This window comes from Topomyia yanbarensis, chromosome 3 (genome assembly GCF_030247195.1).
Source record: "Topomyia yanbarensis strain Yona2022 chromosome 3, ASM3024719v1, whole genome shotgun sequence".
Lineage (NCBI taxonomy): Eukaryota > Metazoa > Arthropoda > Insecta > Diptera > Culicidae > Topomyia > Topomyia yanbarensis.
The window spans coordinates 73,336,145-73,361,244 of record NC_080672.1 but is presented as its reverse complement, the minus strand read 5'-3'; the positions used below and the strand labels follow the sequence as shown (position 1 = coordinate 73,361,244).

General features: G+C 36.5%; 1 protein-coding gene across 1 annotated transcript in view; it reads right to left on the bottom strand.

Moving 5' to 3' along the window:
• Positions 1-25,100, bottom strand: part of LOC131687596 (ral guanine nucleotide dissociation stimulator-like 1) — a 72,993-nt gene that overhangs the window by 13,987 nt on the left and 33,906 nt on the right. The window contains exons 2-3 of the mRNA XM_058971683.1: positions 15,553-16,050; positions 3,388-3,492 (exon numbers count right to left, since the gene is read on the bottom strand). Coding sequence (XP_058827666.1) covers positions 3,388-3,492; positions 15,553-15,915 — 468 coding nt within the window. The 5' untranslated portion in view covers positions 15,916-16,050. The remainder of the gene's footprint in view (positions 1-3,387; positions 3,493-15,552; positions 16,051-25,100) is intronic.

Below are 25,100 nucleotides of genomic sequence, written 5' to 3'. Positions count from 1 at the left end.
AATTTAATGATGAGGTGATTTTTTATGAATTTCTTTTCAATGTTAACCGATTTTCCATACAAACTTCCATATAAACTTTGAAATTTTTGGAGGGTCCGTAGGCACAACCGATCAGTACTAAAATTAGCACAATTACTAAGGGCCACAAAGGGACTCAGTAGAGCCTGGTGTAGCTAAAAGTTAAAAATTGAACCAGTCTAGTGGGCATAGCGTAGTTGGTAAATTGGTTGCCTTGTACCCAGCTCACCTGGGTTTGAATCCCAACCCCGCACATAGGGTTAGAGATTTTTCTTAAAAGATTTTTCCAACCCGAAGAGGCGAATGACCTTAAGGTTAAAACCTCTATAATCGAAATTATAAAAAAGCTAACATTACGGAATATTAGGTAATAAGAGTTCTTAAGGCTCAAGTTACTTTTTTTGAACACGTGTTAGAATTGAGCGCTTGGTAGTATGCGTAGGAAAAATTATGTACAGCTTTGCCGCCGATTTATCCTATAAAGCATTCATTAAACTCTACAAGAAGAAAATCAGTTGATTTATTAGATTATCAGGATTCAAATCATGCAAAATAGTTGGTGTAAAAACAATTGACCGGGCGGGATGGTGCTTTTGAAAAAGTGGCTGTGGTTTTTTCACTACGCAGTTGTGTCGCGTGCCCCGGAACAGTGTGGTGGTGTGACGAAAAATCACCGCCACTTTTTCAAGAGCACAATTCCACCCGGTCAATTGTTTTTCCGCCAACTATTTTGCATGATTTGAATCTTGATTATCTAATAAATCGACTGATTTTCTTCTTCTAGAGTTTAATAAATGCTTTATATGGATAAACCGGTAACAAAGTTGAACGCATTTTTCCAACGAATACTATCAAGCGTTCAATTCGTGTAGACGCTCACCGAATGTTCTTTGAACCTTAAAGGGAGGTGTCAGTGTATAAGAAAATGCGAAAAAGTTGAATTTTAATCGTTATTGTAATGTCAGTGAATTTTGAAACAAATGTCTTCCGATAAGAATGCACCCTGCTGGTGTAAAGTATCATAATAAACAAAACAAACATTAATTTTCTATAATTTATTTAGTTAATCGAGGTTTTAATGGTACACGACTCGAAACTGTGTTCATCTCAACTCTAGTTGGGTGCCGACTTCGCAAGAGTTCTGCAAACTAATGAATGAGCGAGCAGTGATATTTATAAGAAAGGTCTTCTCTCACCGCTAAGTGGATTAAATCGGGATTATCTCTAACATTTTCATCTATTTGTTTTAGTACTTAGCCTTTTGACGTGATTTTACCAGCGTAAGGTATTCGACCAAAGTTGAAGTGAAAGGAGTATTAAAAAGTTCCGATTTATTGAAATTGAGCGCCCATAGACTGTTCCCCGGATACCGAAGGGATGCTTGTGGTTTTTTATTAAGCATCCTTAAGGTTCAAGTTACCTTTTTAAGCATGTGTTAGAGTTGAACGCTTGGTAATGTGCGTAGCAAAATTTATGTTCAGCTTTACCGCCTGATTATCCATTTAAACCTTTTCAAAGCTCTAGAAGAATCAAGTGGCTGTGATTTTTGTCACACTATCACACCGAGCTGGGGTACGCAACACAACTGCGCAATAAAAAAAAACCACAGCCACTTTTTCAAAAGCACCATCCAGCTAAGCCGATGGTTTTTCCAGTAGGTATTTTGCATGGTTTGAATCGTGGTGATCTAAAAAATCGACTTATATTCTTCTTTTAGAGCATTGAAAAAGTTTAAATGGATAATCCGGTGGCAAAGCTGGACACAAATTTTCCTACGCACACTACCAAGCGTTCAACTCTAACACATGCTTAAAAAAGGTAACTTGAACCTTAAACAACAACAACAGTCTTAAATGAAGGAGGAATATTGTCTTTTCGAAGGCTTTTGGCGAACGGTAAAGAAAAATAAATTGCAAAGATCACTTCTCGAGGTTTATCAGACGAACCTTAAAGTCGTATAACTGATCAATACAAATTACATCGCAGCGGAAAGTTAATATCTAACGTTTGATTTTATAAGCAGGTACTGAACTGGACCAGGTCAGCGACTGATTATATGCCTTGGTGTGTCGGTACAGATAAGGATTGGTCTCACAAAACCACTCGTTAAATAGTAATCGTTAAAAGTATCGACCAGGAAAGATTTTAAGTAAGATCGTGGCACGAGCCCGGCAGGTGTGTCATGTATCTTCTAGAATCATCTGCAAAATCTGTCGCATTAGAAGGTCAAACTCCACAACGGAATGTAGTACCAACAAAGAGCTTCGATTGTAGCGTTGACCATAATAAACAACTCTATTGTCATGAATCCAATCGTGTGGAATGTCCAAGCCATCAATCTCTTGAATCACCTCAACCAGATCTCGCCAAACCTCAGCAAAACGACCGGAACAATGCTCTCAAAATAGGAGCGACCCGTGTACTAAACGAACGTGGCGTCAAAACCAGATAGGTATACTATAAGTCTATTGATTGAACGTCATCCCCATTTAAACTTGCACAGTGTATTGGAGCCGGCCCGATCTAAATGGCACACTTAATCAGGGATGCTATTGTTTCGAATAAAAAAATAAATAAATTAGCCGTCAAACGCGTGGGAAATCTGGCCTCCAGCCGTTAGTAGGTATAGGTGGTCAGTCGATGGCATGTGAACCGTTCACAGCCTAACAATGCACTATAGAATCTAAGTGGAGCTTGCTGGGTGATTTGTCATCGCGGTCAGCTGTAGTTGAAGTATTATTTGCTACACCTGGAAAAAGTTGTGGGAATTTTTAGACAGATATGTTACGTAACGAATAATGCATAAAATTAATCTATGTAAGATTTCAAGGTATGTATGTCGACGGGATCGGTTTCCAATAGCACGAATCCAAAATCAAAATCGAACATTTTCATTTCACTTTGCATGTAGGTTGAATAGCGAATCATCAATTTGTGCACTGTCTCACCCCTCAGTATTAAATCAGCTAAATCTTCATTATCCGTCGGTCACTCATCAGCACCCGTAACTTAACCGATTAGCCGAGCTTGATCCGGATGAAGAGACTAATCTCCGATTTTAATTAGGCAGCAAAACGGAGGATGATCTCAATTAGTCCCTCCACATCTCGTTAGAGGTGCTGCCAACGGGTGGAAAACATGCTGCAGAGAAAATTTCCGAACTCAAGAGAATAAATCTACCAAGGTTCCGGTCCGGTTGTATACAATGTATACAAGTTATGAGACATTGTAAGAAAAATATGAGAATTTTGCTATAAACATCTTCTCTACCAGTACTATACCATCTTGCGCTTCCGGGCAGAACTTGTTTGCAAGAGCACCATGAAAAAAGAAGCTATTTAATAGAATTAAAAACCGGTGGATACTTACGCTGCTGGCACTCGGTGTCGGCCGGTGGTAGCGGACCTTCTTCAAGTAGACGGTATAGATGGCGTCCTCCTCGCGCTCCTCGCCCCATAGTCGCCAGGTGGGCTGCTGGGAAGAAATGAAAGTTCTCTCATCAAATCGGGTGCAATGCGAAGGACAAGGGCGAAATGAGAAAATCGTTAATTAGGTTTGCATAGTCTGAGGGTTTTTTTTCTTCTGAAACTTAATGGAAATCTCCGGAAAATTCCATAAGAATGCAGGTCAGCTGAGCATTAATGTGCTTCGAACGGTCCGTAGTGGCAGAGTTATAGCTAGTTTTTTCATATATAATTAAACATACCAATCATGGTTCAATCTCGTCTCATGAATAGTTTTACTACTTATATACAACCCTGATTCCCATCAACTCAAAACTAAAATAATTATGAAGCCAAAAAATCAAAGAAGTTATTCATAAAATGGGTAGTATGATTAATATAAATCAAATTAATAAAATAAATAAAATAAATCAAATTTGATGAAATGAAAATTAGACACCATTAAAAAAGTTGTAAAATTAAGATAGTAAATTTAGTTGTTTCAAGCTAACAAATTGTCATCCAATAATAAAAAGAACTGGCTAGACCGAATTAATAAAATGAACAAACGTAATAAAATATGGGTCATTCCACGCGAAATTATGAAAAAAAAGTTAGAAACTTGACCCTCACAGATTTGAACCAATTTAGGAGCAATTATTCATCCAGGCCCAATATATAGAAATCTAAATTTTTATGTCAATTAAATCATCCCTTGGTCCATGGGAGCACCCCCATCCCCCTTTGTCAAATTGCTAAAACCCTTAATTTTCTATTGATTATACCTCCAGTCTTAAACAAACCGCAAGATGTTTTTAGATGGAAATTGTTAAAAGAGTCTAAAAAATATTAGTAGTTTTTAGCGGCAGTGCTGCCAACTATGCTATTTTTTCACGAAAAAGTTCATTTTTCCCGCTATACATATATTTTAATATTGAAAATTCTAATTCCATCGTGTTGCTCAGACATTTTTGCATTAAAAATACTTCTAATCTTAATATAATTTGAGCCAATCCCGAGATATACCGTTTCGAAGGAAAAAACTTGCATGTCACCATGTAAACTTTCATTTTTATCGACAAATATTGAGAAAATCTTCAAGTGGTCCTGATCTGCTAGAGGAAAACAAAAATGTAGTTTTTCATCATTTCTCGTGTACTTCACGATAAATTATGTGTGAACCTAGTATACTAAAGTTGGATTTTTATCGTTGTGCAGTTGCCATTTTATATGAGAAAGTGTGGTTTTGTCGCTTCAAAACAATGTAGCTCAGGATAAGCTAAAATTATATTGAAATTAGAATTGTTTTTATGTAAAAATGTCTGAGGCACACGGTAGAATTAAAATTTTCAGAAGTAGAACAAAGGGGAACCCGGGGCTATTACGAACTACCTAATCAAATCGCCATAGGTTCTAATTGCAACCTCAGTTACATTTTTGTACAATAAAAGTTCATTTGCACCACTTCCTGCCAGCGCTAGGTGACGATTTGCAAAACTCTGCGTTTTTCTATCCTTTTTCAATGTATGGGTAATTCGGACCTCGCTACGGAGCAATTCAAAGTGACAATGTTTTTTTTACAGTGGAATTATATTAACCTATGTGATAGTTATTGACGTCGATTGACGCATCGTGCATTTTCTTAGCTATGGCATGTGCAATCGTGTGCGTAGTCACAAGCCGCTGAACGGTGGTTGATGGATCAGGGGGTCCGAATAGCCCCGTACGCTCATTTCGCACAAAAGTGGTGAGCATCTTGAAAATATCTTTTTTCACCCAAACAAAAATCATTCCATAAAGTAGAAACCTCAAGCTTTCCAAAACACTTACCTGTTGTTTTTTCACTCTTATTTCTTTCTTTAATTACAGTTTTACCATTATAATGATTTTTGTTTCGAGAATGGCAAAAAAAATTAACACGTTGTGTTTCCTTTCTAAAAAATCCAAAGAATTAGATTCAGCTGCCAAAATTAATGTTTTTCATTCGGTTCCACGAATATGTACGACAGTCAGAAAGTCTTACGATTTTCTGAGAAATCGAGGGGGTCCGAATTACCTCCACGGTCTTAAAAACCCGGGGATCCCCTATGTATTGCGAGAAAAATGAACTTTAATCTTTTAACTGAAAAAATTGCATAGTTGGCAGCACTGCCGCCAATAATTTGTGTAGACATTTTGAACAATTTACTTCAAAAAGTAGCTTGCGGTTTGTTAATTTATTTGTTTATTTGTTTATTTGTTTATTTGTTTATTTGTTTATTTGTTTATTTGTTTATTTGTTTATTTGTTTATTTGTTTATTTGTTTATTTGTTTATTTGTTTATTTGTTTATTTGTTTATTTGTTTATTTGTTTATTTGTTTATTTGTTTATTTGTTTATTTGTTTATTTGTTTATTTGTTTATTTGTTTATTTGTTTATTTGTTTATTTGTTTATTTGTTTATTTGTTTATTTGTTTATTTGTTTATTTGTTTATTTGTTTATTTGTTTATTTGTTTATTTGTTTATTTGTTTATTTGTACATTTGTTTATTTGTTTATTTGTTTATTTGTACATTTGTTTATTTGTTTATTTGTTTATTTATTTATTTGTTTATTTGTTTATTTGGTTACTTGAAGCGGTATCATGTGCAACGTAAGATCTGATAGTGCATGTATGTTTAATCTTGTTACTCCTAGTGAAGGTGAAAATGGAAAAAAACGTCTCTTCTCCATGTTAGGAGCAACTCTAAATATCGTTTATCCAGAAACGGGCGGCTGAAGAATAAATGTGATGCCTCGTTAGCTATATGATACAAGATGGTATCACGAGGCTACGTGTCGCAGCCCTGTCAATGCGGCAAACCGAAAAACCAACGAAATAACCACGAAAAATGTAACAATAGATGATCGGTGTTACGTCAAAGCTAACTAAGTAACATTGCATTGATTTTTAGAAACAAACGAGTTCAAAGTTCCAACTTAGTCCGGTCTGATTTAACACCGGCCAGATGCAGAATAGAACAATCGAGAAAGGATGCGGCACTGTTTAACGGAAACTAATGGGAATCTTTGATAGTTGGAACGCCAGATTTAGCCGAATACCGTCTGGCTGAATGACGTTCGGCTGAATGCCTACCTTCTTTTGTGCATGAGCTGCTCTTTTTATACCTCTCTATTAAGTATGTCTACAAGAATACCGTGCAATATTAGTATAAATCTGCATATAACTCAATAAGATTTAATTGTAGTTTAAAAAGAGAAAAATATTGGAAAATGCGATGCCAAATGGCAGAGAACAAATTATCGTAAAAAAATCCTATTCAAATTTTAAACATACTAAAGCTAAACTTGTTTTCATGTAACTTTCAAATGGTTTACAATATCGCCTTAATGTCAAAAAGAAAGTTACACGAAAGTTTACGGGTCTTTTGAAAAACCTATTATTGTTGATGGAGAAACGCGACTAACTTATGAAAAGGTCGTAATGAAACAAAATAATTGTGTTGTTAAAACAAAAGTTAAAATATCTCGAGAACTACTACATTTTAGAAACTTTTTGTTAAGAGCATTTCGATTTAAAATGGCGTTTAGAATCTTCAAAGAATATTCAAAAAGAAAATTGTATTTTTTGACTGCAAATAGTAAGAATTATAAAAAAATGTCAAAAGTTGTTGTTAGGAAAACTTTTTTATTGAAAGCTTCTCCAGGATCCAAATACACTAAAAAAGTTGCTTTTACGTCTTTAAAACGATAAACATTAAATTTTTAAAATTTTTTGATGGGGTAACGCGAATAACTTTTAAAAAGAGCATAATTACACGAATTAATTGTTTTGAAGGAGTAAAATTTCAAATATCTCGAAAACTATCGCATTTTGGAAGATTTTTGTTAAATGCATTTTGATTTTAAATGGTGCTTAGAATTATATTCTGTAATAAAATTACAATTTTGTATGTCAATTAGTATGAAATTTAAAAACATGTACGAAGTTATTGTTAGAAAAACTTTTTTACCGATTTTTTCTCCATCATGCAATCACAATCAAAATGTTTCTTTTCTCTTTAGGTTTTTGGTAACAAAATATAAAAAAATTAAAAAATGGGTTTTTTCACCATTTAAATTTTTATCATAAATTTTTGTTTTTTTGAAAAATAACACAACATTTTTTTCAGTGTATATTTTTGACAGACAGAAGTATTCATTCCCTGTAACTTGTTCTCAGAGAGTTTTGCTGTATAAAATACAGTAATTGAACAAAAAAAATTGAAATTCATACACGTAGAAACGTTTACGCCCTTTTGAAAAATTGCTCTTGTATCAAAATATTCCAATTGCCAGAGAATATCATGGAGATTCATACAGTGAACACACTTGCAAAGTTTCGTTCGAATCGACGATGGTCATATTTTGCGGTCGGCCGGTTTCTCATGGAATCCCTCACTAGCAAACAAGAACTTCTGTTCTTGGCTACCCGAAACACAACTTGGAACAGACGAGTTGTTTAGACGCCATATGTGTTCAGCTTCGAACTAGTACTAATTTTGGCGCTAGTTTAGCTTTTTCGTCCAACTGGCCCAAAGCACGGTGTTAGTTACTGATGATAGCAGACTAAAAAACTTCTATGGCCCCTTAAAATTGCATTCAAAGTGATACATCAAATTTACTCGAATCTGTAAATATAAGCAGTTCAAATCATTTCAAGGCAAATAGTGTATGATAGCCAGAATAGAAAATCTCAATTATTTGATTTCCTTTAACGAAGGTGTTTTGCCATCTGTGGATTATTATTTAACAAGAGTGAACTAAATTCTAATATTTTAATTATTTTATTTCGCAGTAATGATCTGCTGGTTTAGTTAATTTCTCATATTTCAAGAGTTGTCATAAACATATTCAAAAAAGAAACTTCCAAAAATTAGCTACTGATGGGGAGAGTCCGAAACGCGAAAATTCCAACTCAACCTGGCTGTGTGACAGGGCATTTCGTTTTTCGCAAGGGAGAAGAAATTCAATGAAAAATGGACAATCGTATTTGTCTTTAGTGAGCCAGGATCGGTTGTTGTGAGCATTTGAATATTTTTGGATTATCAATTATTTAAAAAGGCAGTACTATTTAATTCAATTAAATTCTGTATATTTTAGTGCTAGAGCGCTGAATGGCTGAATGGCATAATTAGATTTTGCTTGTACTTTTAAAATTAAGAAAAATTATATAAACGTTCAAAAACTTTCTATCTTCTTCGGAGATGTATTGCAATACAACATAGCGTATTTTCCGATCAAATAATTTTGGCGATTGATTCTGCTAGAAGAAATTACGGAATATTAACTTAAAAAAAAATTAGAGAATTGATGTTATCAGTAAAGTTATCTTTAATGTTATATGAAACAACTTTGTTGAAGACATAAAAGCATTATGGATGCACCATATCCAGATGTAAGACGATATTAGCGAAATTCTTCTTCTTTTTAAATATAAGCTTTAAAGACTCATACGTTGTGTAAAAATTTAGTACTTCATTGTTCTGAATAATTTTGCAGAAGGTTAAACAAATATAAGCGTTCTCATGAACAGCAATTTTAGATCCACTTTTTTCAAAGAATTTTTCAAAAACAACCTAATATATCTCGATACCCTGAATATATGGTCGGTGTTAAGTCAGAGCGGACTAAATGACAAAATATTGATTTCGAGAAAAACGAGTTTAAAGTTTGAATCGCAGCATCCTTTACATTATGATTGGAAATTAGTTTTTGCCATAACTCTTGTTTATTGTTACATATTTCAAATCTGGCAGAAGTCGGATGTAGCTGACTAAAGAATTTCATCCAGTGCTATCATTATCTCATTTTTTGATGTTTTGCGACTTGGTCCAGTCTGACTTAACACCGACCATATAAAGCATTGATGTCTTCTACTAAGGCATTTTCAAATGCATTCCCAACAACTTTGCTGCAGGTAAATGGCATTCGGCTAAATCATACAGAACTGTATGTACCGCATTTCTGTAAATTCAAGTAAACTAAAAAGAGCTAGTACGATATTGGAGACTGATCTTCTGCTTGTTCTTATCTTCTTAGAGAGCTCTATTTATCAAAATTAACAACATTCAAACGTGATCGATTCCCTTTTTAGACATTTCTCTTAAATAACCCCCATTAAGAATAAAAGATAAAAGCTATTTGGTAGTTTACCACATTTAACACCATCCAAGAAATACGTGTTCAGATGAGTCATTTTCGTTATGCTGGTTGTGTATACTAAAAAAAAGAATGCAATGATAATTTAAACACGCTTGGCAGCTATTCTTAACAACGAGACGACGACAAGACTCGTTCAGTGGAACGAAAGCATAGTCATTCCTCCAATATGCCCTCTAGCACCTCTCTGGATATCAGTGTTTCCTCTCCAACAAGACGTGGTTGTTTCAGCTCCGAATTGATTGTTCATTGTATTCGGTGTAGAATCCCGACTACAAAAAAAACTGTGGAGGAAACCACGGCTTTGAATCGGTAGCAAAACAACACAAAGCTAATGTGTCGTTTTACAAATGACAAATACGTCGTACTACGCCGAAGGTTGAAGTACCTATAGTATATATGCTCTCTTGTTGGCACTTTTTTCTTAATGTATGCATAGTGGTACCGAACCATAAAATTTCAAATTCATCAACAGATGGGCTGGTGTTTTTGTACGTTGCTTCTAAGACGCTATTGTGCGCTGGTTTTTTTTTTGTTGACGGAACATTTCGTTGAAACGACGCGAAGCCCGGTCATGCCCCAGGAAGCCACCATGATTTCTCCGACGACGACGACGACGACGCGACGGGCGTCCCGTATCAAGGTGCGTGATCACTCTAAGTGGCTGGCTAAGCACTGAAGCAACGTCTTGGTGAATCGCGTTCTTTATTCTAATCTCATGCCGCACTGAAGGGAAGATAGGCAGTATGACCGAGCCGCTTTAGTTGCTCGGTCAGTAGAACGTCATTGCTTTTTTCATTCTTCGAGGTAATTAAAACCATACAAACGCGTGTCACGTGTTCGTACTTTGACCGAGAACTTGAACTTTTGCGGGTATGTGCGCGTTAGGTTTACTTTTTTTCTGCGGAGTTGGCATTAATTGAGGCCTCCGGCAGGCAGTTTAAAGAGTACCAGTCGCCACATAAACTATTTTCGGCTTAAAGAAATTTTAGTTCGTTAAACTTAAATATGCAGACCGACAGTGCACTAGTCAATATAGAAGTCTATCTACACAGGGGAACAGAGGTGGAATTGTCAAAATTGGACAAAGTTTGAAAATTCTGTCAAGAGATTCAATTGGTTGTCATTTTCCGCAATGGTTTTGCAACGATTTATTATGTTTCCTTTTCAGTATGATGAACAAAAGGAGTACATATTAAAATATTGTTTAGAACCGTTATTGACTTCTAATTCATTGTAATGAATATAAGAGAATTTCACACGATATGATTAATGTTTTATGGAGATTACCTAGGTTAGTAGGTCTTGAACAGAGGTACCTTGTCTCGTCCTTCACGGTAAATGCGCTGCTTTTGCTGCCTGGGCTAGATTGCAAATGAAATGAAATATGACAAATATAATTTTGGAGTCGGAGTTACATAACAAATAAAACCACAGCTTCACGATTGCATTATATCGGCTTTATATCTGCTCTATAATGGCACTAAATGTAAATGTAAAGCATACATGCTTAGAAGATCCTTGAAGTATGTATGCGTTATACCAGCTTTATGCACCATTAGTGCAAATGTATATCCAATATTATGCAATGTCTTAATTCTTATGGTAACTTGGGAGAGATACGGTTGGTTGATTTGGCACAAATTTGGAAAAGAGTCTCAGGGTGGCATGAAGTAGAAACGATTTCGTAATGCTGGGAATCATTTTTCGATCATCTTATCCTACAGCTGTTCACTGCTTATGATGGAAATTCAGTGCTAAAAAGATAGAAAATCCCATATAAAGTGGGACAAATCCTCGCCGTTGTGCTATCTTATGACAAACACCATTTTGGGGTAAACTGAGTTAGATATGCTACGATATTTGTTTGCAAAATCTCTACAAAGTAACGTTTTCGGAATTTTGAAATTCTGCTTGGTTACTGAGATCAGATCCGTAGTATGCAGATGGCCGGGTTGGACAGCCTAATCTTGATCTGCATTATAGAACAAGTGGAATCATATAAAACTAGTAAGAATAAGTGTGCCATTTTCAAATTATTGTTCGAAAATCAAACCAATGTAATCAACAAAGGGGCCCAAATATGAGACTCCACCAAAGGGGGCAAAAAGTTCCACTAAAGATCACTCGATACGAGTTTGTAGGAACATAATATTTTGACCCGTCCTGTGCGGTTGCCATTCAAAATCTTCGCTCACTTGAGCAAGAGATCCATAAAACAACCAATTCCTTGCTTCAACACATAAAAAACTCGATTGGGTAACCACACCGTCAATCTCAACTTCGTGGGTGGGCATGTAGGTCCTTGTCGCCAGTAATGTTAATTGCTTTCTTTAGACAGGCTATCACAAATCTGTGAATATCTGGGCGAACTTTCGAGATGCTTAGCGGAAGATCTTTGATCCAATTACACATCAGATATGGTCCGATGGAGTTCAATGTGTATTATTTTGAACGAGAAGCAGAAGTCTGATGACGAATCTGCTTAGTAAACCGACTTACTGTCTCCCGGAAAAATACTCCGTCCGTCGCCTTCAAACATCTAGCGTCAACTGTTTTCAAAAAATCTCTCGAGAAAAGGCTTCGTTCGTCACCGATAAACACCGCAATAATGATATTGCAGACAAATGTGCAGTCAACTTATATTTAAAATTTCACAAAACTTTAGTGGACTGTTAGTGCTCCATATTGATGGCTTTACTCGAAATTGACAAGGAAATTTCACTCTTCTTCTTTTCTTTAAATTATTGATATTTTCTTTTTCGCAATTGGTACGTTTCGCCTGCTGTGCACTTTGTGTGATGAAATAATAATCCTGGGAGTCTGCAAGGGGAAGCATTCAAGACGTTTTTAACCGAAACTGCTTTGTAAAGTCACCAAAACTCCATTCCAATTACCTATAACAGGAAACAGCAAGCTTAGCGATACTTTTACTAATCCTCCTGATTCACGAATGAACTTTGTCCTATCGAAGTGAAGTGGGAGTCCCTTGTTTATGTGAAATTGTTCATATTTTTATTCTGAAGTCTTTTTTCAGGGATATTGTAATATCCGTTGCTTATTGGTTAAATTGTCTTAAGGACACTTGACCATATCAAACATAATGTACTTATTATGTTACTCAGAGTCGTTCATCAAGCGAAACCACATCCAGAACGGTGTCAAATACGACAACGTTAAAGTCAGCATTCGTGAATATATGAATGATGATTAAATCGAGGTACGACTGCACGATCTGGCACCACTTAACTTTAATCTCGTAATAAAATAAAATATTATTCGCTTCTTTTCAGTGGCGGATCCAGGGGGGGGGCGGTTCTGGGTTTCCGGACCACCCCCCCGAAATTTTTTAACTTCTTGAGAAATTTTAAAATAGTTTCTAGTTTTTTTTTTGTTATAAATTCAAAATCATTCCAAACCAGATTCGACCACCAAAACTGATTTTAATTAAATGAGGGAATTACATATTACGTATTATTAAATGAACATTTCAATATCGAAATTTCGGACCCCCTCCGAAATTTTTTCTGGATCCGCTCCTGCTTCTTTTCCCTTAAAAGGCAGTTTGTTAAAAAAAGATTAAAGCGCATAATTTGCTTTAAAACACCAACTACTAAACTTTTATTGTTTCAAAGTTATGAGGACTTCTATATATAGAATATAACTTTTTCAAATAGCATTATCTTGAAATAGCATGCTTTGTAGTATAGATGACCAAACAAATGCCAAACACGATATTTTTTATATCATGCAATATTTAGTCAAAAAAATGGTTTATTTTTTGTAAATAGTAATTATAACTTTCTAACGAGAGAAGCTAGAGGTTCGGCACACTGAGACAAATTGTTCTCCTTCAAAATATCTGAAAGTATTTTTAAAGTGATCTTAATGAAAAATTAAAATAGGCAAAAGATAATTAAAGAAAACCATTTTTCAAGGAACACGCTAATTTTTTTGGTAAATCTCTTGTAAAATGAAAAGACATAGAATGTCTTCGGCAAAGTATTTTAAAAATTATTTTCTACAATTTTCTGGAAGACAGTGAAACTCTATCTCGAACCATTAAAAAGTTAATTGTCTGATTTAAAAAAAAATTAAAATAACCCTACCCACTATGAATATAAATAAAAGATTAGTATTGCAAAGTGCAATATTTTATCATGAAAAAAATAACTATATTTTTTATATTGTTCACCGTGAAAATATTTTAAGCATATTACAAAGGGTCAATTCATGAAAAACCAATTTTTTATGTAACTTTCGAGTTTTCATTTTTTCACAACATATCCTTCAGATGTTTTTCTGAGTACAGAGACGAACATTTTCTTCTAACACATCAAAACTCTAGCTTCTATTATTCAAAAGATAATATATCTTAATGTATCAAAAAATATATAAAAAATTGGTTTTTGGAAATTAATTTTATGAAATTTATAAAAATATCGCATTCGCCATTTTTTGCTCAATTATAACTCAAATCATGACCATAGCATTAGTTGAAAAAGAATCATCTTTTGTTTGCCACAATGTTATTTCAAAGAACCACTTATTTGGTGAAAAAGTGCTCATAACTTTTCAGCGAAAATAGTTAGATATGTAGTGTCATGAAGTGAATTATTTGCCTTAAAACAATCTTGATTTAAAACTGAAGACAACTTCATTTTTAAATAATTACCACAAAAGTTATTTGAATAAAACTGATTTTTAAGAAACAACTCAAACCTTCGATTTTAAATTTGCTGTGAAATGAAAAGTATGACAGATAGAGCTTACGTGTCTTCAGCCATTTTTTCCGAAATTTGTCATTCTACAGCTTCGCTGAAGGTCGTTTGGCTCTAGCTAGAATGATTAAAAAGTTTATTTTTTGATCTTGTCTTAATTAAAACCACCCTGATTGTTATTTAAACAAAAAGAAGGTTCTCACAAATTACGAAAAACTTCTCTAAAGACTTGATAAGGCTAAGTTTTTTAGTTTTAGTAAAATCTCAAAATTCCCGCTAAATTTGCATTCTGGACCACTGTTCATTGGAGTGATAGTTAATAATTGATAAAAGAGCATGTTAGGAGAACTTCTGATAAAATAAAACTGCCTAAAATTGAATTCGCGCTAAAACCGCACGATGTGTCAAATTAAGAACATAAAACGCGCCAAATCCGCGAAAATCGCATAATCTACGCCACCGTAGCAGGGTGCACTTAAGAAAAGTTTGACACCTGAAAAAAGTATATTTTTCCCAAGTCTACATCGCAACCACAAAAAACAAATTGCTCATACCTCAATCAATTCCGACGCCAAACATTTTCCATCGAATTGGCAATTCTCCGTCAAACATCCGAAATATAAACTGACACAAATAACCGACAACTGCCTGTCCGCTGGTATGCCGACCCTTCCGACGCTGTCCAGATTCGCCAACAAAGCTTAATGTGCAACCATGAGGAGGGGAAAAAGTGCTAGAACGCAATGCCAGTCCCCTCAAAAGCGTGTAGAAAAACTTGAACCGATGTTGCATCCGGCACGGTGTTTACTAAATAAAACCACACCGGTATCTAGAACAGAAGCATCAATCACAACTCGAATCGCATAACGTGTGCGGGTATAGTGATTCACACCTGTGCCATTACTTTTCCGGTTCGGAAAATAAATTGAACTTGATAATGGTTTGAGCCGGGCGGTGAAACTTCGACAAGGAGGATCTTCCAAGATAATCCTCAAATGTTCAAATATTTAGATGAGTGTATTTGTACTAGTAATTTGTTTACCTTTTGCTATTACTGAAATATTTCATGAAAAAATGTGTTCTATTGTAATAAAAGCAAAGCAAAAATTTGGACCACGCAAAACAAAATAAAACTTGACCCACCCGACAAAGCACAACACAACAATGTCTACATGCCATCTGTATTACCTTTACGTACCACCGGGTGGTGGACGTCCTTCGCTGGGGTTCCCGCCCGACCGCCACGCCGACCTTCTTGGCAATGATCTTACTCAGCGTTCCTTTGCACGGACAAAGACATCTCAGCGATTTTGAGCCCAGCTCACGGCCAGAACTTACGATACTATGCTGGGACGGTACGCTCTCGGTTCGGTTCTTGACAGCCGGCTGCTGTAGTGGTTGCAAATCCGTTGGTTCGGAAGAGTCCGATCCACCACCACCACCACCACCTGCACCGGAGCTTGCCACCCGGATCTGCTGGGAACATTTCTGCGCTAGAAGTTTCGTTTTCTCCGTCAGGTTTTGCAGCGTTTCGTTACTCGGGCAAAACATCGAGCGAAACACTCACACACACGGCGCGCGTTGGCGTTTTTCCACTCGATTGGTCTAATTATTTAATTTCACTTAATATGTTTCATTTTTCAGAATGAGCACTTCCCACGAACGATCGATCGATAATTGAGCTGCCTATTTTGGGGTGATAGGTTAGGAATGTTTAAATTTTCAGCTGAGTTGTGCGAGAGGATGAGCGGGGTAGGAGATTATTCCACGCGAATCCAGCGATAATAATTAATTGCCCATAATGGTGGAGAGTTGCTTGTTGACAAACGAATACCAAACCCTTGCCGATAGAAAAGCAAAGTAAACAACCAGCGACCACAAATCGACCGCAAAACGACGTTGATGATTCAACGACAATGACGGGTATTTGGCCTCACCCTCCCTCTAAACGGTATGGTTATCCAAGAGGCACACCAATGCCAAGCATAGATTTCGCTGGAAAAGGTCACGTGCGAAGTGACCATCGTATCACGAGGTTTCCACACACGAATTTTCAATCCCGAAAGTGGGTGGTAGTTATAATTCTACGGATTTTCTTTTCCAATCGTACAACATCTGTCCAACCGTCCGTTTGCTTTGGTCAAAGCTTGTATTCGTACGGTAGGTGCACTCATTTTTGACGTGCCAAATATGACATCGGCGAGTACGCAGGAAAACTCCACTACACTACAGTTATACCATTTATTTAGCTGCACCCTATTTTATCGACCCTATTGAAATATGAAATAGATGATGTAATTTTAACTTGTTCGAAAAGTCATGCTTCTAAAATGAAAGATAGCATGTTTGAAGCACTATTGAAAACCAAATCAATTTTCGAGAAAATCATCTACAGCTTCCGCAAAGTCTATTTTTGAAAAATATTCATTTTTGAGGAAAAAATAACATATACGGTAGATCCAATTATCAATCCAATGGAAAAACAGACCGAGTTAAGTCCCTCCAGAGGTTGCGTAAATGACTGAACTAACAACCATTAGTGCTTAACCCCTTCATGCCCATGTTGTTTATGGACAACAACGTTTTTAAACAGCTATAACCTTTGATTGAGGCAAGATTTGTTCACAAAAACAAGTAAGGCTAATAAGTGTAACTATTGTCTATCATTTGAGTATTAACAGTTACAAGGATTAGTTCTAGAACTGAAGTTATTGCAATTAATCTGATTGGATTGCGGTGGAGCAGTGCTGTCAGGGACAGTTTACGTTGACGACGGAAAATGCATTTTTCATATATCTTCGTTTTGTTGCAATATTATCGAAAACTGATAAAGTTATCAATTTAGACTGTCTTTGGCTACGTTTTTCACGCAATTGGACTATTGTAAATATTCTAAGAGAATTGTATTGAGCATTGGAAGGTAAAAATTGAGCAGCTTCTAGCCCAGCGAGAGAAGCACCTATCCTTGTGAAAAAAGGCTTTTCATGTTACTTGACCCAACCGTTTTTAAATAGTTTTGAAACGTTACGTGCACTAGAAAAAAGTTAGGCATAAAAGGGTTAAAATTATTTCGCTGTATTTTCAAAGCGACGTGCACTCAGTGTATTAGCGCGAATGTCAGACGATTAAACGAAAGTAATTTTGGGAGAAAAAAATTGGCCAAGAAGCAGGATTCGAACCAGCAACCTGTGAGTCTTCGGCCCGATGCACTAACACATGATTATGCATTGGCTACAGTGATCATACAATTGCCTCTATCGAGATCGAGATCACACACAAGAATATTTATTAGTTCTATTAATTAATTATAAAGTCCTAAACTTATGATCATTCAGCTCTTTTTTCGGGCTAGAAAATTCTTCTTAGAAAAACGCTATACGCTGAGTTGGGCATCGAAGCCAGATAAACTGCATACAATTTACAAACTACGCTATGCCCGCCCCGTTTCTCAACGCTACTTGATATTATAGATTACGACATTTCTTGTTCTTTAATGGTCATTTTTAATAGGTCGAAATTTACGATTTCCGAAATTTGGGATTTTTTCATGTTTCAAAAATTTAAACTATATAGTGCTAAAAATTGGCTAGGGTCATTTAGGTACTAACCATTTGTGATAACAGTTGTGTATGAATGGTAGCCAAATCAGCGTGGTTACTTTTTCAAAGACCAGTAACCTGCAATCTGTATGCACTGCGCATGATACTGCTTCTTGTTTAAGGTGTGTATAATGGTTTGATATTCAGAAGGGCTTCAAGAGCAGCGGTCGGATTTGTCGTAAAGCAGCAGTCAACGCAATGAGCGCCATTCTTTGCAGATGTTTTAGTTTTGACTGGACCATTATCACCTCTCCCCTTTGTCATCACGCAATGCATTCGTATAACAGTATTGGACGTACAATTGTCGTGTAAATGAATTTGGGTTTGAGACCCGTGGTCTTTCCAAAAACTCGTCTGCACTACCTAAAGGCCATATACGCTTTCTTAACTCTAAACTCAATGTGAGCAGACCAGTTCAGCCCAAAATACAATATAACGTACTTGACTTGATCCGCACACAGTAGCTCAGAGTCAAACACCTGTAAGAGACGAACTTCGGTTGTTATTCGCTTCTTCGTTAAAAATAATTGAAGTTTTGTTTGGATTAATTGACAACTTAACTTGTTGATACCACTGTTCAACAGCTCTTAATGCTTGTTGCATAAAAATTGTTCCGATGCAAAGTTAAGCAATTAGTATTTGGTAATAGTCAGCAAACCCGTAGTTTACTGAACAAGCCATCGGCAAACAAGCTCCATAGCAAAAGGTATCAGAACGCCACCCTGAGGACAATAATAAATACTCAACTTCCTTATCTCTGCCTGTTTCAGTGACGAGCAAAAAATGCGGTTACTAAGCATTGCGTTTGTCCAACCCGAAATACAGATAGAAACTTTATAACCGCGCATCACTTACAGAATAACTTCGAAAATACACCCAAGCTAAATTTCTTGAGCGAGAAGGCCTTTTCAATGTTGTAAACAACATCGTGAAGCAGAGCGACACTGCTATGCATGTTGCATTCTGCACAGTAGATATTCAACTAAGCTAACGTTCCTGATTATCCATTCCAAAGCTTTTAGAAGAAAAGAACTTAGGCTGAAAGGCCTAAAACTATTGGCTTCTTCATAGATCGAACGTCCACGTTTGGGAATAAATCAAACTGTTAATTATCGGAATGCTTTCGGGATTGAGGATTAGGCACATTTTTTTTCGTCCGTCACATAACCACGATCTCTGGTTTTCAAAAAGTTCATTTGAAAATGATCTTTCGATTCGAGAGTATTTTATTTAGCCTAATAGCTTCGTTCTATCTAGAGACAGCTCCACCAAACGGTTCTTCTAGTCGATTTAACAGTACGATGTAGAACGAGTTTATCGTATCCACGACGTCACTCAAGTCGTTTCCCAAAAGTGGTCCCACTTTGTAGATATGGGATTACGATATGTTACCAACTACCATCAGTCGAAAGTCTCACCAAACCTCCAACCAACAAAAATCCGGCAAAATGATGTCGATCATAGGCCAAAAAATTTCGGTGTGTAGACCGAACGTTCCTCTGCGTAATGCAGCATATAGGGGGAAGTTCGCCCGACATTTCCCAGTTCCCTATTGAGAATATTTTAACCCCTTCAACAATTTTAACCATAGTACGGGTGGTTCGTCGGTATTTTCTTAAACAATACCCTATATCTGAAAGGTTATTAAAGATATGACATAACACCCTTCGGCAAAGTTTATTGTGGAATAATTTACTACAACTCTACAGAAAGAAGAGACTTTTATCATAAATTCTTCTGAAGGTAGTGTATTACTTTAGCTAATCATTTAGAAGGTTTTTCACATTTTAAACCACTGTGTACTGAAACCTACTCCGGAATGTCCGTTCCGCGGTTAAATCACCAAATGTTCCTATATACATACCCATATTGCCAGTTTCAATTTTTTTTTACGAGAGTTGTCCTACTAAAGCTGTAGAGCTAAGGTCTCGGAGGGGCGCCTCGTTACAAATACTCACTACAATGACAGACAAGACAGCAAATGTCACCCACAAAAACATTGCTTAAGGCCAATTGTAACGGGCCGTGAATCAGAATGTGTTATTTATTGTGCAGTTTAGATAAGGCGCAGGAACTTAATGATCGTGTGTATCATCGCGAAGGGCTCGAGCGTTAGTACGTTAACGTGTTCGATTGCGTGGGCGTTTGTGTGTCGCGTATGCTAGCGTGTATGTACAGGTGTGCGTGGATGGTCGTGAAGGTTCGAGCGTTTGTATGTTTACGTGTTTGTCGCATATGCATACATGTGACTTTGCGTGCATAAATTCGATTTTATAACCGTGTGGCCATTCGCATATTCGAGTGTATTCTGAAATGATCGCGTGCGGACCGTGCATCTGATACTCAATTTTTAGTGTGTGGTTCAGATGCTAGAAGGGAGTAAATTTCCCCATATCACTAGAGTACCCAGTTATGTCATTATGAAAAGTCTAATGTTATCCTGGGACGGGACTTGCCGATTGATGTTTTCTTTTTCTTTTTTCTGTTCATTCTATCGTTCGTCTCGCATACTCTCTCTTTTTGCCTCACATAGTTTGAATGGACTGGCTGCATTGAAAGAACCCCCTGGCTACATTCGACGTTCTCTAGTGAATATGAGTGTCATTTTTTGTCCAACTGAAGGCATGGACCTAGGCTGCTAAAACGTGACCGATGCATTATCGCGCGAACATTAGCGTTTAAAGGTTCCCGCTTGAGACTGCGTTTATACGAGGCACGTTCAGAAAGTAAGTGTACTGGTACTTTCACAGCTGTAGAGAATACTTTTTCGACAAGTATTCGTATATTGGATAGGAGCCAATTTTTTTTATTGGTCTAACTGAAGGCATGAGTAAGCTGCTGGGACCAGGAGTAGGGGTTCCATACCGGCCGTTTCATGATCGCGCGAATGGTCAGTTAATGTTTGAGACCGCGTGAACAGCCCCACAATGGTAAACACCTAAAATTGCGCAACCAACAATTCTAAGGTTGATCTGAAAGAACTCGCCACTAGCGAATTTGCAAACGCAGCGGCTTAAGTCGCGGTGTACATAGCATAACAAACGTGAGTCATTGTGTTGCTCGAAGAATTAATGATTATTTATAGGTATCCGCGGTAAATAATTGATTTCCAATGACACCGGCTGCAGGTGTTTTTATGATTGTATAGAATTTGGCTGTGCCAATATTAATTAAAGTAATTATTTACATAGGCGTGGCGTTTTCATGATTGTGAGCGCATCGATACAAATGCATAATTATGTTCGGGAAATAGAGCGTTCAACTACTTACGAATAGCTTTAGTTAGAACAGGAGAACACGAGATTCTAGCGAGAGCCGAAGGCTCACTAACACTACACCAATTAGGAAGTACTCATGTTCGGGGATCTTCGGAAAATAATAGAAGACAGCAAGAGTTACCTTAGGATAGAGGAGAATAGGAATATATTAACACAAAAGTTACATACGAAGGAGAAAGATAGAAAGCCATGCGACACCAATACAATATAATGTCAATCGCATGCGAAATAGGGATAGATAGTTAATAATTGTAATTTTTGCTGAAGTAATCAAGAAATTTACTATATAAACTTCAGAAGAGTTAGAATCGGGGCTGGCTTTTTTCCTTTTTCAATTAACTCGATCGAGGCTGGGCCCCATGTACTGTGCGTACCTCTGGCTGCCAACAACCGAGATCAATTTTAAGTAGTAGAATAATTAGGCGCGAATGAATCGCGTGCAGGGTAGTCTATACAGATGTGTACAAAAAAATAGGAGTAATATATCTTTTTCTAGAATCGTAAACCTGACTTTTGTGTTTTTCCGTTCGCGTTTTCCCCGTGTCAGGAAGGTAATACTATGTTGGTAACGTGTTGCGCGGGAGTAGGCGTTGCGGGGAGGTGCACGCGTTTGTAAATTTATAAGAGCTGAAACGTTAACTTTACCGGAGTTTCACGTTGGCGAAATCGCGGGCGTAAGTATGTTTGGATTATTTTAATTGCATGTTAGAGTTTGTGGCCAGGTTTGTGTTACGGCGAACGCCACGAGCGTTTGTACGTTTGGAAAGAGAGAGATTGGGAGTAGTAATAAAAAAATAATATTCCGAATAAAGAAAAAAAAAAGATGCAAGGATATTAAGTAAAAGCATGCAAAATTGGCTGATATTATTTTTGGTATACATGAGCAATGAAAGCGAACTACTAAAAGTACAAAAAACGGACTAAAGAAGTAGAAGAAAAGCACACATGTAACAAACATGCAATAAAACATCTTGAACTAATATAAATGCCAGCAAACGATATTGATTTACCATTAACGACAATAGCATTCTGTTAGAATTTTATCGTGCTGTGCTGTGCTAATCGGGAATGGATGATTCCCGGGCGTCGGTAAACTAATCGTACTTTAATTTATTTTCCATTATTCTATCATATATTCTGCATCCATTCCCTGACCCAGTTGTAACAAATGCTCAGACGAACCCATACACAGACAGGCATGCGACTTTCAAATCATAATTGTACACTAGAACTAAAAAATTATCACATTTCTTTAATGGTTGATCGTTAGTTTGGGCAGGTCCAGAGTATGAAAAACAGAAAACATAAAAAAGCCCATAAACCCTCTCGGACTCTTCGATGCACCACCAGTGCCGAGGCGTCATGCAATAACCATTTTAAAGCAATTGTGCGTTAGAGGTTCTTTAGAACTGATGCACGAAATATGCTTGATGACGTTTGCAATACCATCAAACCTATAAACCTAGGGGAGTATTCAATTAAAATTGACAATAATATCCCAACAGCTATGCTTGATGATGATCTAAGATGTCACTAATTATTAATTTCCAGCTTTAGAGTGAACACTGAACTTTCATGGATTAAAATTTGAAAGGTATGTATAATTAAATAATAAATTTGAAATACAAATATGACTCAAAAGACTTATAATTACAAATAAAAATAATAATTTTTTTTGGCTTTTGTATACTCGCAAGAAATACAAGAAATGGAAGAATCAAATTTCAACGGTTAACGGTCAAAATCTATCACTTCTTTTTCAAATCTATTGAACGGGTCACTATATTGAAACGGATAACACTATAAAACAAAAAAAGTTTGGAGTTTCAGGAAACCCCTGGCGTTTTCGAAAAAAATGGAACGGGGCTGCACAAATTAAAACCAAAGCTTGTATGGAGAACTAGTGGTGTTTAACAGGGAAGATATCAATGAAAATCGTCATCTTACGTTTTCACTTAAACTCTTCCATAAAATCCATATCAACTTTTGAATAGGGCTAATAAAATGTGTAAACAAACTTTTGTTTTGCAGATATCTCTTCATTTGTTATAATTTCAACACAGAAAACATTTGAAATTGATTCTTCCAAGGATAAAGATGTAGACTAATGTGTATTTTTCATGAAACTCTCCTCGGCAGCGGAATAATGAGCAAAAAAAGTTTTTTAGCCCCTTTTGAAGAACTTATATTGAAATGCTTATTAAATCGAAAAAGTAATCTGTGCAATTTTTTAGCTCAATCGGACTTCATTAAAGAGGTGCGGCGTTTGAATATTGATTTCATAATATTCGAAAAAATCCATAGGACCAGTGAGACATGAAATGTTAAAAATCGGAATTTTTTTGTCGAAATATGTCTAAAAAATAGCATGAAACATCAACATCTAGCGTCAAAACAAACGAAAATCGCTAAAACCATTTTTTTTAGTTCCAAGGACTTAGAAATATATGAAAAAAATGATAAATTCAAAAAATTTATCGTAATGCCTTATAATTTCAAAAAACAACTGGGAACTGGGCTTGGGAGAAGAACAAATAAAAGGATGGCAGGGATTAGGGGTTCTAAACTAAATCAGTGTGAAGAAATTTTTAAAAAAATAATTGGAACGGGACTTCACAGTTTAAAACCAAAGTTTTGTAAAATTTTTAAAAATAATTTCTTTTAGGTGGGAAAATTCGATCAAAAATGTCTACTTTCACCACAATCCGCAAAGCGATCATTCACCCTAGTTACCAAACGTTTGTCGTTTACATGTGCCATTAGAATGCTAAATTTTCCAACCGTCCGCACTCGACAGGAGTAGGTACTGACATGTCATCGAACAATATCGGTTTCATCGAAAACAATAGAAATGCAATTCTAGGAAAAAAAACAGGCTAGCGTGAGCCTGATTATTGTCGTGTGGGACGGCACTGGTTCTACTGGACTGTGGTCAGATTGGTTGCATAACCAAATGCACCACGTGATGTGTAGCAAATGAAATGAATCTATAATTTATAGAAGCTAGGTATCGCAGGATTGAATCTAATCCGTTCCGGGAATGGTAACGAAGCCGCTCAGTAGAGAAGCCCTTGGCGGAAGCAAGGTAAAGCCTTAGTACGATATCCAGTTATGGAGTGAGGCCTTTTTTAGGATTTTGAAAGACTTCGTATTGAACTGACTTGCTTTAAATGCGGCTACTAGTGAAAATGTTAGAATTAGTTGATTTTTTGGCAAAGTACAACTAACGGCATACTATAGTTTGAGAAAAAAAGAGGAATAGCGTCGATTCATTGTTCAAAGTGACATCCTAGAAGTAATGATGATGATCGTTTGAAGTCATCACGAACGCGATTGATTTGCAACCTATGTATTAAGCTAAAGTTAGAGGGTTTAACTATTCTTCGTTGGTTCGATATTTATGTAACCATTTGATTATCAACTCAAATCCAATTCAAGGAAATCCAATTTACAATCCGTCCATATGTTAGGTTCTTCTTGTCCATTCTATCAACATCCCCAGTAAATATATGCACATACCACTGGCATAGTAAACATACACCGGACTGCATCTTCCAGTTTTAGTGCATCAGCCCAAATCTGGGTGAATGCAGCGGATGGAGGCGGCAGCAGCGTTGGAACGGCTGATTGGCATTCGATAAACGGAACCAGATGTGGGTGTTTGTATAGTAGTACGAAGAGTAACGTAAATACCTTTATCCAGAGTCTGTGCTGAAAGAAGAAACAGGATTTCCTTGACGAGCGGAGAAACGTGTAGTGAAATCACAATAGTAGGACTAAGGTGGATTAATGCACTATAGCAGAAACTTTTTGGTATATATTTTTAGTACAGTATCAATAGCCTACATATATGACAAGA